Genomic DNA, 13,317 nt, shown 5'->3' with positions numbered 1-13,317 from the left:
ATATTGTTGTGGGTGAGTCAGGAATTCAATAACACTTTTCCTCCTTCATCCATGCTCACTTTGCACAATACAGTAGCACTGAGGCTTAGTGGTGGCTCACCACGAGCACTCTTATCAGAGTCCACAGGTAGAGAAAAGAATAAGATAAATGTGCATGAGGCACCTGGTGGTGGATAGAGTTCATGGGTTGCAGATGGCCTTGGCTTATGCACTGTGGTTCATATCGTAGACAGAGGTCCTTCTGTCTTGTAAAACACTACTGTTAGCAGCAGTAGTTGGTCTCATGTTCTTAAATGTTCTAGACTACGATAACTTTTCCCCATTCCCCTGTGGTCTGAAGGGTCAATATGGGATCGACTGTCGTTATTACTATTTCTAATAGCAGTCGTGGGCAACATTTAAGGTGGCAGGCGGAATATTTTTAATGGTCCATGGGACATTTTCCTTTGGAATGTTTCTAAAGATGTTATTATTTCCTGCTAGATTCATTCTTATGTGAATTCATTTCTGTCTGTCCTAGTAACTGTTTTAATGATATACTGTAATAAATATTCATTCATTTATCATCTAATCCAATGTTGCCCCATGAGGAGTATAGGAGGCCGGGCCTAGGCAAGTTGGTCCTGACATTTAAAATGAGAGTGGCCAGCCTTACTCATCCCCAAGTGGCATTATGTGAGCAATAAACCTGGATTACAGGTAATGTGATAGTAATATGATTGAAAAATTCTGTTTGCATTGTGATGGATTGCAAATGAAAGCCTGTCCTTGCATTACAAAACAGATATCCTAGTAATATGATTGAAAAACTCTGCTTGCACTGTGATGCATTGCAAATGAAAGCCTGTCCTTGCATTGCAAAACAGAGATCCTATCCTTTCTGCTTGATTGACTTACTGAAAGATGCACAATTAATTTTATAACTGTTTACCTATGATTCGTATTGAAAGAAAAAAAAAACAAAGATGTATTCCTTGCATTGGAAAACAGATATCCTGTCCTTTCTGCGTGACTGATTGTTATGGAAAGATGCACAGTTAATTTTACAACTGTTTACCCATGATTCATATTGAAAGAAGAATAATTGAAAATGTATTCCACTTCAGTCACATTTTATTTGAGCTGTCGATGAAAATTCATGTAATTATCGCACGGTCCAGTGGGTCATTGGATGGTGCACTGGGGCAGCAGGTTGCCCATGCCTGACTTACAGGAGTGTTCCTGTTCAGTGCTTGGCCAGCACAGGATATGATCATTCATGATGGCAGATAATAAAAACCTAGCACCACACTTAAACTTTTGGTGGTGTTAAAAAATATATGTGAAGAGGCCCTTGATTAATAACCTGCATATACAGAACATAGGAATAGGATGTCACTCTAATAATGACTCTGTCCTTTTGGGAATATAATTTCAGTTGAGAAAGGCTCTTGCTATTGTTGTTGTTAATGCCAGTCTGTCTGACCAAGTAGACCCTTGCAAGCACTCATCCCAGCAGGGCAGGCCCTTGCAGTGAACCAGTGTTCTTTTGCAGTGGACAGTGCCTCACCACAGCAAGGCATGTGGAGGAGTAGTAGTAGTAGTAGTTGTTCCCTAGGCCGAACAGCCCTGAGTCGCTTAGGAAGGCCATGGCCGAGACCGGGCTTTTCCACAGAGCTCTCAAAGAGTGTAAATTGTGTTGTTGGCGTAGGTGATTGTGTGCAATGCAGTCTTCCATAATGTGCTTAATAGTATGGGGTGCTGTGTTGCATCCTGGACAGGCACCAGCGACGGAGTCATCCAGCCTCTCCTGGTAGCTTAGGAGGGCTGGATGGTGCCCACATCTCAGCCTGGCCAGGTGGACCCTGTCCTCACGAGGGAGAAAGGATTCAGAAGGGTTGATGTCAGGATTCCGTGCTTGCAGCTGTGTGTTGTCTTTGACTGAATGGAGCAGTGAGTGATGTGAGTGTGGATATGCTTCTGGAAGCTGGTCTGAGGTGGGCGAGGGGGGGGAGAGATGACAGTATTTGTGTATGGTATCGTGTGCTGGGTGTTGTTTTGATGTTCCTTGGTGTGGGTGGATGTGCTGCCGTGTAATATAGTGGATGTTGTGGGTTTGTGGAGGCTGCAGCAAGAAACTGGGTGCCTCTCATGTCTAGGTGATCCTTGACCTTGAGAACTTTGGTTTCTTGATGTAGGTGGTCTGTGGGTGTAGGAGCTGTGCAGCCTGTGATTATTTTAGGGCCTTGTTCTGTATGGTCTGTAGAGTGTTGTAGTGTGTTTTGGTGAGGTTAGAAGTCCAGGCAGGGCTTGCATAATTCATCACTGAACATATGTATTTTTTGTATACTGTGGTGGTGGTTTCTTTGTTGTGTCCAAATGTTGTATGGGCAAGCGACCTCAAAGCATTGAGTCTTGATGTTATTTTATTTTTAATGTTTGTGATGTGTTGTTTAAATGACATTGATGTAATGTATGTTACACCAAGGATTTTGTGTGTGTGTGTGTGTTTGTGTGTGTGTGTGTGTGTGTGTGTGGTAGGGGAGTGTTGTTTATGGTGAGGTGTGGGATGTGACTGTGTTCTGCTGTCCAGTTTGTGAGAAGGGTCACTATAGATTTGGCTGGGGCTATTTTGAGCCTGTTTGTGGTGAACCATTTGTGTAGTGTGTTGAGGTAAGGTTGAATGATGTGTGCAGCTGTGTTTGCATTTTGGTGCATACATGTAAGTGTTATATCATCTGCATAGGAAGCTATGTGTATCTGTGGTGTGTGGGATGTGGGTATCTCATGCATGTATAAGTTAAAGACTGTAGAGGACAAAACAGATCCTTGGGGGATGTCGTTTGTGAAGTTTCTGATGTTAAAAGACTGACCTTCAAATGTTACGTGTGCACATCTGCCTGCTAAGTAGTTTGCCAGCCATCTTTTTGTATTATTGTGCATGTTTGTGTTGAGTATTTTGTTTGTGAGGTTCTGGTGGGGGATGGCATCAAAAGCTTTGCTAATGGCTAGTGTGATTAGAAGTGTTGTACGTGGTGGCCTAGCTGAATTCATGCCATCGAAAACTCTCTGTGTAAGATCTGTAAGAAGGGTGTTTGTGGAGTGTTGTGACTGGGCTAGGGGAATGTGAGGTGTGACTAGCTGTAGTACCAGTCGTTCAGTGACTTTAGAGAGGGTGCAGAGGAGTGCAATGGGGTTGTGTGAGGAGGGTAACATGGGGTCTTTGTTGGGTTTAGGGATAGTGATGATAATGCCATGCTTCCAGATGTTGGGTATTATGTTGTGTGAGTAGCTGTAGTTTGATATGTTGGTGAGTGCTTGTATGCCTTGTGGTCCTAGGTGTTTAAGGTGAATGTTGCTTATGTTGTCTGGTCCACAGGCAGATGAGTGCTTGAGGTTGTTAATGATGTGCTTCGTCTGGTTGTAAGTGAAAGGTGCGTAGTCTGGGTCTGTGGGGAACTGTCTCTTACGTCGAATGATACGTCGGTCTTCGGGATGGGGGTTTAAATGGCTGACTTGTGAAAAGCAATTAATGAGAGTGTTTGCTTGTTGTTTGTTTGAGGGTATGGTGTCTGTTGTTGTGATGGCAGCGTGTGATTGTGTGGTGTTGCTGTTGGAAAGTGTGATGCTGTTTAGCGTTTTGTAGAGTTTGTTGATGTTTGTTTTGTGGTTATGTGTTTGGAGGTAATTTTTTCAGTTTAGTGTTTGCTGTTCTGATATTTTATTATTTATTTGAGTGTTGAGTTCTTGTATTTGTTGTACGGTGTCTTGTGTATGGGGTGTTGGGCAGTGTCGCAGTGTGTCCCGTTGTCTGATGAGGCCTTGAATTTCTGGTGTGAAGATGGGGTTGTCTCTTTCTGTTGCCTCTAGGGATGTGTCTTTTGTCTGCATTTTGTATAATTGTATTGATAGTGTGCACAGCGGTGTTGATGTTTGTGATGTGTGTACTGTTTAGTGTTTCGAAATGTTGTTCTGTTTAACCTACAGAGGCCTCCCAGTTGGCTCTCTTATAATTAGTGTATGTATGTTTGTGACCAGCTGGGGTGATTCTGGTTTTGGTAATGATGATGATTGGGAGGTGATCAGAACCTAGGGTTTTGACCACCTTCCATAATGTAATGGGGGCGAGGTTTGGTGAGCAGAAGGTGATGTCTGGAGATGATGGGAGGAAGAGGGCTTGGTATGGGATATGGGTATATTGGTCTAAATTGTTCAGTATGAAAAGATGATCTGTCTGGGATTGTAGTACCAGCTCTCTGTCTGTGTCAGGGTTGTTGACATGCCAGGCCGACGACTTGGCATTGAAATCACCACCCAGGATGATGTTGGGTATGTTAGTGATGTGGTGTATCTGTGGAGAGTAATTGTGTGGTACTGTGGGGGACGATTGGGGGGGAATGTATGTGTTAGCGATTGTTATGTGTGATTTGTTACCAGTGTGTATTTTAACTGATTGTATTTCTGTTGTGGTGTCGTGTGGGTGGAGAAGTGAATTTGTGTGTGCACAAGTATCTGCAAAGTTTATGGATTTGTGTACCAGGGTGATGAGTCCACTGCCACCGCCGTCGGCCTGGTCTTGTCGAATGGTGGTGAAGTTATGAAATGTAGGTGTTTTCTGTGCTCTGTGTAGTTTTGTTTTTTGTAAGATGGCAGTGTGTATGTTCTGTTGTTTGATGAATTTTGTGAGTTCTTGTTTTTTGGTGTTTATGCCATCTATGTTTAACTGATGGATGTTTATGTTGTGTGTGCGATGTGTGTTGGCTGCTGCAGCACGGGGGGGAGGTGGTGTGGATGGAGGGGAAGGGGTAGGAGGAGGTTGTGATGGAGGTAAGGGTTGAGGTGGATTAGGATGGGTTGGAATGGGAGGAGCTGGGGGACTGGATCGTGTGGGAAGGATCACTGGGTTTGGCTGTGGAGGTGTGAAGGAAGTAGGAGTAGGATTGGTAGGGGGGTTAGTGGGTGGGGGGAAGGAGCATAAGGAGCAGGTCCAGGTGTTTGCGTAATGTTTTCTGGATGCAAGTGTTGTGCAGGTGTAATGGGTCCAGTTCTTGCAGGAATTGCACTGAACTGAACCCTTTGTGTGTTGGCTTGACGTGATAGGTTTTGAGCATGTTGGACATATGTATTTGTTGGTGGGTCCTGGATTGCTCTCAATGTCCCCAGCTAGAGGAAGTCATCGAGAAATGACAGCCGGGGAGTCATTTCTCGGTGTAGAAAAAACGGTGTTGTTGTGTGTGTTGTGTTGGGAGATGTGGTACTTGCCTGGGCGACCGAAGCCACTCTCAGGTACTCGAGCCCCGTGAGTGGCCGGGGGGGTTTGCGGTGGTTTGGCCCCCATGCTGTCCTCCTCTTCTCTTCGACAGCCTCTGGGGGGTAGACCCACGACGAAAATGCCACCGCTCAAGGTCCTGTGGAGGAGTGTGAAGGTCTGGTTCCTGGATGAACACTGTATTTGCTGTATTTGCATCTCAATCCAAAGTACCATAGTAGGCTTTACACCACCCCATTATGTAATTATATGGTTACCACTCATCTGTGTACAGTAAATGGTTTCCTGGGTTACAGGAAAGCATAATGTGTTTCATTCAGTGTAGAGCCACCTGAGGTGGAGAGAAGAGTAATTAAAGTAATTAACCCTCTCAGGTTCAGGTGGTTTGAGTCAATAGATTGTTTAACAACATGTAAAGCGCACCATGACATGAATCAGTTAAAATATATATATCCATCCATCCATTGCCAGACGCCATGTATCCTAAACGGGGTGGTCAAGGGCTTAGAGTTAATTGTTTTACAGGGAGGGGCACTAATCCTCCACCAACCCCACTTGACACGTAGGGATGCCAACAGCATCTGGTGTTCCCAGGCGGTCACCCATCCAAGTTATATTTATATACAGTAATCACTCCAATATCCGGATCAATAGAGCCATCGGTAGGTTCGGATATTGGTTTTGTCCGGATATTGGGCCCCAGCTTATGGACTTGTACTTACGGACCCTAACACAGAGAAACACCTATACAACTCCCTCCGGACATGCATAGCACCTATTTAACACCCAAATCACACCAATAAGGCACATAAATGACTGAAATAAATGCAATAGACACATAAAATGTGGGTTTAGAAGTATGTTCATACATTAATAAACATTCTGGTACTTATGGACTCTAACCGAACCTAACCTAACCGAACCTAACCGAACTCTGAAAAACACATTCCTACTGCACATGCATGAGGTAAGTTTAGTATGGAAAGAAGTACAGTATGACACTTTCTGGTAAGTATAGTATGGGAAAAAATACAATATGAAACATTCTGGTAAATATAGTATGGAAAATAGTACAACATGAAACATTTTGGCTACTTACAGCAAGTCCCTGGCCACCTCGATGAATAACCGCCTCCTCTCGGACTCTGACAGTAAGAACGATTTCCTGAAGCACTTGCACTACACTCTTCCTGAAGTCTTGCACTGAACTTAGTCACTAACACACAGAAGTCCGTTCTTTTCACAGTGTTCACTTTAGTCCAAATAATGTTCCATTAAATTTAAGTGTTGCACATTAACTTTTCCCAAGTTTTTTAAGTTTCCAAAGCCAAAACAAAGAAGGTTAGTTACGTTAAATTTCTTTTCTACTTAGTCTTTTCTCCCAGCTTGAAAACCTTAACACAACACACCGTTTTTTCACTGCACAACACTCAAAATTCCTGTGTGGTCTAGTGGAGAAGTTCTTGCTGTTTATTCACTGTCAGAGCCCCGAGAGTATCACTGGCAGGCGTCCAAGGGGTGCATCGGTGGGTGGTGGTGATGGCGTACCGACTACAGAAGACTCTGAAGACAGCCGCAAACTCACGTCGACGGTGACTCCACTGTAGCTGATGTGCTGGGCTGTGGCTCGGAGCATGAGGGCCTGTCTTGGGAGGCAACGGAGTGGAACCAGGGCTTGGCACAGCGGGGTCACGGGCCTGAAAAAACTGTCAATCGTTGACTGGGCAAGGACCGACGATTCTGGCGATTGATGATGCGCGCTGCCGGAAAGCACGCACTTCCTCCACGAGTCCCAAGGGCCCCATCTCCCTGTCGCAGTCCGGGTGTTCCAGGTAGTCTAGGACGAACTCTAGATGTTCCCGGAGTGCGCTCAGCTTGGGGATGGCTGGAGTAGTGTCCTGCTGGGCGGAGTCTGCATCATCATCGCCGTCGTCGGAATCTTCAAGTTCGGGACTGACACCAGCAACCGAAGACGCGATCTCGATATCAGACAACGTCTGATACCCAGGATCGCCTCTGCCGTCGTCCAACCACTCACGAACATCGTCCACATCAACATCGTCGCCGTGCGTACGTAGCCGTGCATGGAAGTCATCCACGTCAAACCCTAGGAAATCGTATCTACATCTGTTCCGAGAAGCAGACGAGACCAACCATTTTCAAGAGTTTTCACAGGGACTTCCTTCCATGCACTAGCCCAGTTGTACAGCGCAGACTTGATGTTGTAGCGGCGAAGGTTTTCCAAAGTCCGCTTGCCTCGAGTGTCACGTCCTTCCCTGCGCTCGTCCTCGTCCTCGAGAACCACCATCACCTCGTCCAGGAACTTCCGACGGTACAGGCGCTTTGTTGCCACGATCACTTCTTGGTCCATTGGTTGAATGAGAGCAGTCGTATTAGGTGGCAGAAACATGCACCTAATACGGCCATTCTCAGCAACCAAGTCCTTGTCGCACGGGTGGGCAGGTGCATTGTCGAGGAGAAGGAGAGCCTTTACCTGGTCGCGAGGAATTCCCAGTGTCTTCGTCTGGTAATGTATGACCTCCTTGACGAAGTGATGGTGAAACCAGTCTTTGAAAATCACAGCTGTGAACCATGCTTTCAAAGAATGGTACCATACGACAGGAAGGACATCCATCACCCCACGAAGGCACCGAGGCTGCTTTGCACGGCCAACAATAACGGGCTTAAGCCGGTGCATGCCGTTAGCATTGGCACAACACAAAGCAGATATCCGTTCCTTAGAAAGCTTGCGGCCAGGTACACGCTTCTCCGTCTCATCGGCGAGAGTGTTCGTTGGCACCGAGCGATAGAATAGGCCAGTTTCGTCAGCGTTATAGACTTGACCGAGAGTGAGGCCCTCCCTGTCGATCAAGCCTTTCACCTTGTGCCGAAACTCGTCCACTCCATCCTCGTTAGCGTCCAATGCTTCGCCATGTGCTTTACGGTTAGTAAGGCCATGTCGCAACTTGAACGGAAGAGCCAACCCTCGGATGCCTTGAAGTCTAGGGCGTCGTGAAGCCTTGCAAACTTCTCAGCAGCAGCCTTCAGCTCCGTTCCACGTACCATCACACCAGCTGCACGTTGCTGTCGATACCAAATCAACGTGGAGCGGTCGATCTCTGCATACTTGGGAGTAAACATAACCTTCCTCTCCACGTTGCGTTTGCTTCTCGACGAGAAGTCAGCCGTGTACTGCATGAGCTTGTCTCGGGAACGCTTGATATCAAACAAAGTCGACCGGGCCAGGTTGAACTCGCGGAGAATGCGAGAGGAAGACCAACCCGCATCAACCTTCTCCAATATCTCCCGTTTCTTCTCCAGAGTCAACACCACTCTCTTCCTTTTCTCAGGAGGCGGGGCCATCATCACACACACTAAGAGTAGGGCAGAGAGCAGCAGGAGGCCTTGCAGCAAGTACGGCACCACCACAAAAGCGAGCACGTGGGCAGCCATTACGAAGAGCGCAGGTCCAGTCGCGGTGAGAGACAGGCGGGAAGTGGGGAGGATGCAGCGGCGCTCTATCGGACGTCGGAGGAATGACGAACCAAAACAATGCTCTCACGCGGCGCGCGCGGCAAGTTCAAATTACGGACGGCAAAAAATCGGTTTTTTTTCCAATTTTTTTGGATTTTCGGACCATTTTGGGAATGTTTGATCCCAGGACGATAAGGTTCGGTTAGTGGGGATGTTCGGTTATTGGGCGTCCGGATATTAGAGTGATTACTGTATATGACACACATCAGCGGGAAACTTGTCCTCCTTTGTTTGACACAGTGTGCATCATGATGCATTGTTCAGGATGGTATTTAAAGACTCGATTGGAGTCCATGCATGAAAGGGTTAAAAGTAACTGGAAGGATGGGAGAAATATGAAGGTAGTAGGTAGACACAGAAAAAGAATGATAAGGGTGAAGGAAAAAGTAGGCAGCGTTACATCAAATCCATGGGTAATGGGTGCTGCCATCAACCACCATTTGAGAAGGGTTTGACTGGGGAATGTATGCTTTTTATTTCCTTTCATTTCTTCAAAATAGTGAAAATTGCAGTTACGAAGCAGGTTCCTTAGGAGCATCTTTTGTGTTCTGTATGTGCATATAAGAACTCACTTATATTTGTTCAGTAACATTATCAGTATTCTTCTGTTGGCATGTTCATCCACCTTTTGTTCTGGTTCTGGTAATACTGTATGCCTTCTTCATCATTGTCCTGTTGAAAGTAGGAGGTATAGAGATAATATCATGCAGTTGTGTTTGGAAATTGTAGCATTAAGAATGGGCCATTATTATACTACTGTATATTGTACAGTACTTATAAATAGTGTATTTTTTCTACAGGTAATGAGGGTATACAACATGTGTGAAGAGGACTTCCCAACAGTGGATGAGTGGAATAACTACCTGGAAGAAATAGAAGAAATTGTTTATAACATTACAAATGATATTAATAAATTGGAAATGGAGAAGAGAATAGAAAATTATGAGAAGTTACACAAGAATGAAATAAGAAGAAATTTTACCAGAAAGTAAGTAACTACATTGATCGTCATATAGTTTTGTATTGTATTGTTTATAAATGCCCCAACCTGTTTGCATGCATCAGCCCTAGTCACCTAATGATGGTTCTCCACACTAATTTATCTCTGGCAGCCACCCTATTCTATCCCCAATCCCTGAGGTCACACTTTACGATCTCATCCTAGGTCTTTCTCGGTCTACCTCTCACAGCCCTACCCATGACATTCACACTTCATACCTTCCACACCCAATTGTCATCCTCCATCCTCTCAACATGCCCAAAACATTTCCTCATCATCACAACAGCAGTACATTCCAGTCCTGTCCTTCCTCTGAGCTCTTCAGTTGCAATCCTGACGCCCCCAGGCCCCACATTCGACACAATACACATCCATCTGTTCATTGTCATTTCTGTACATTTGAGCTGTGGATATCCTCTTGCCTTACTGGTCAGGTCTTACTGCTATACAACATTACACTCCCAACACATGCCACATACAAAGATTCCCTTAGCACAGAGTGAGAGCCCTCTTAATGTTAGGAGAGGAAATAGCTCGACACACTTCATACTGTAGCCTTAGAACTAGCTCCATCCCCACCTCCAGCACACAACATGTCCCCCAAATAAAAAATAATCCATATACACAAGAGACTCTCCAACAGGATCAATCCATTCATTCTTGATAATCTCTACATGCTCCGCCTGCCACATTGCACACGAAATTAGCATTATTTTGCAATTTACCTCTAATACCACTACATTTCTTATGCACCCACTTGTCACAAACGCTGCACAAGATGGAGTTAATTTCCACACCCTTGTGACATACTGCACATGGGCACACTCCCTCTGCTTTGACAGTACCACCACCATCCTTGAATATCATCACTTTTGTTTTTTCCGCATTTACTTTCAAACCGTTCTGCCTCATTACGTTTTTCCATTTCCTGAATCATTCCTCAGCCTCCCTTTCATTCTCTGCAATCGGCACCAAGTCATCAGCATACGACATCTCCCGTGGGAATCCATTTCTGAAGTCGTTTGAGAGCACTTTCTGTACCATGTCAAACAATAAAGGGCTCAAGACTGACACATGATGCACACTAACATTCGTGGAAAACTCATCACTCACATCTCCATTCACTCTCACCTAGGTGCAAACACCTATATACATAGCCATGACCACTCCTACCAGTCACTGTCAATCCCACGCTTTCTCATTGCGCATTTCACCACCTCCCAAAGGACTCTGTCAAAGGCCTCCAAATCAACAAAAACCAAGTACAGCTACCTGTTCTTTCCTGTATAATATTCCTGAATCTGTCAGGCAATGAATATGGCATCACTGGTCACATTACCTGGCATAAACCCAAAATACAACTCGTCAGCATTCATTCTTTTCCCTATCATACCTTCTAGGACTTATTTCTATTGCTTTCATTATCTGGTCCAAAAGTTTTATGCATTTATAATCTCTTTCCAGGGCATGATCCTTCCCCTTAAGCAAGCCACACACGTAGGCGATTGGTGTGATGATTATCGTTTGTGGACTAGCTTCAGTTTTTAGCGTCATAGTCAAAACCATACACACGCTGATGATTGTCGTTAAAGCTTGGAGTGAGGACAGGTATCAAGGCGCCAGTCGTCTGTTTGTGTGGAGGCATGAGAGCAGAGGAGAGTTCTCAGTTCTCCCCTTTGGTTGAAACTGGACACTTGTGCTCGTCATGGCTTTAAGTAAAAGACAGAAGAATGAGGTATTGATAGTACTGTTAAATGATGAAAATGAAGGGGAAAGTTGTAATAAAAAACATCGGATGAGGAAAAAAACTTGGCTAAAAAAGAGAGGTCAGCTATCTCTTATGGTGCTGCTGGATGAACTGAGACAATTCAGTGTTGGCATTTTCATTCACTGTTGTGAACAACTTTACTAGCTGTTCGTAAACACCATGCCTTTTCTGTTTGTTTGAATAATCAGCACTGCACAGTTTCCACAAGCATGGGAAGCTCTTATACATCTCTATAAACTCCTGAATAAAAATAGGAGACATGTATTTCACGTTCTGAGACATAATGTCACAACATAGTGGCTGTCTACCAACAACAGAGTCTATTTATGGGCACGTGTACCTTTATCCAGTGTTTGTTCACGACTTAGCAGAGTGGCACATGCATATAACTGGCGTGGACCATCCCTACATGCAGATGAGTGGCACCAATGATACCAATCCTTCTTCTGGCCCCACATGGAGTTTTAAACAGACGTCATTCCATGAGGTGGAATCATTCTGCCTGACGACTGGACTCAAGGACCCCACACATAGGGAGGATTGGCCTGTTGATGCCAGTCGTCATAAAATTGTCACGCCAATTGCCTGCGTGTGTGGCTAGCATTATACACATTTACGGTCACACTGGTCAGCCAGTTATATTGGACAACACTCATATATAGTGAAATTTATCAGTTCAGTAACTTAACCCACTCCTGTGTCCTGAGACCTTCACCATTTCAGAAGTCAATCCAGACACATTTGCTGGCCTCCTCAGCCGCATCCTGCCTATTGCCCTGCTCACAGAAGCACCAGCAATCAAAGGCCACAGACCAAACACTGGATCTGCAGACTCTGAACATTCCCTGTTCCAGTCAACTTATTCTATCTATCTATCTATCTATTACCAGACACCTCAATCCCGTTTGGGGTGGCCACAAACAAATCGCCTCCACGTCGCCCTGTCCCCCGCCATTTCACTGCCCTGCTCCCAACTCACACCCCCCTCATATACCTCTCCACCCCATCCCTCCATCTCATCCTTGGCCTCCCCTTCCTTCTTCCCCCCTCCACCTCACTCACATACACTCTCTTCGTCAGTCTTTCACCCTCCATCCTCTCCACATGGCCAAACCACCTCAGTGTATTCCTCCTAACGCTTCCTATCACATCCACATCCACACCACAACGCTCCTTTATATTCTCATTTGTCAGCCTGTCTCTCCCTGTGACTCCACAGGCTCCTCTTAAATAACTCATTTCCACTGCTCTCACTCTTGACTTGTGTCCTTCCAGCAATGTCCAAGCTTCACTTCCCTACGTTAGAGTTGGTATCACAATACTGTCATGTAGTAACTTTTTCACTTCCATGCTCACTTCCCTGCTTCTTATCACTGCTTTCAAGGAATCAGCAACCTTTCTTCCCTGCTGCATCCTTTCAAGCAACACACCCTCCAAACCTCCATCCTTACTCATCACACTACCCAAGTACTTAAATGCACTCACATTTTCCAGTTCCTCACCATCCAACCTTGCTGTACATTCACTGACTTCACCTTTCTCAAAGACCATCACTTTACTCTTCCCTACATTCACCTTTAGATTCCGTTTCTTACACACTCTCCCAAACTCATCCACCAAGCCTTGCAGCTCCCCTTCGTCTTCACTCAACAACACAGTATCATCTGCAAACAACAGTACAGGGAGTTTCCAAACACTATCTTCTCTCACCAGGGACACTCCAACATCCACTACCCTACCTTGTACCTCTTTTATTACCCCATCCAT

The 13,317-nt window shown here is 45.3% G+C and overlaps 1 protein-coding gene across 1 annotated transcript in view; it reads left to right on the top strand.

Moving 5' to 3' along the window:
• The window catches only part of Mat1 (CDK-activating kinase assembly factor), a 246,354-nt gene that overhangs the window by 139,025 nt on the left and 94,012 nt on the right, over positions 1–13,317 (top strand). The window contains exon 3 of the mRNA XM_080286620.1: positions 9,583–9,770. Within this exon, the coding sequence (XP_080142746.1) occupies positions 9,583–9,770 (188 nt within the window). The remainder of the gene's footprint in view (positions 1–9,582; positions 9,771–13,317) is intronic.

Source organism: Coenobita brevimanus, chromosome 112 (genome assembly GCF_032717465.1).
Source record: "Coenobita brevimanus isolate Jiangsu-jjx chromosome 112, ASM3271746v2, whole genome shotgun sequence".
NCBI classification, from domain to species: Eukaryota; Metazoa; Arthropoda; class Malacostraca; order Decapoda; family Coenobitidae; genus Coenobita; species Coenobita brevimanus.
The sequence above is the reverse complement of the archived record's forward strand: the minus strand, read 5'-3'. Positions and strand labels throughout refer to the sequence as shown.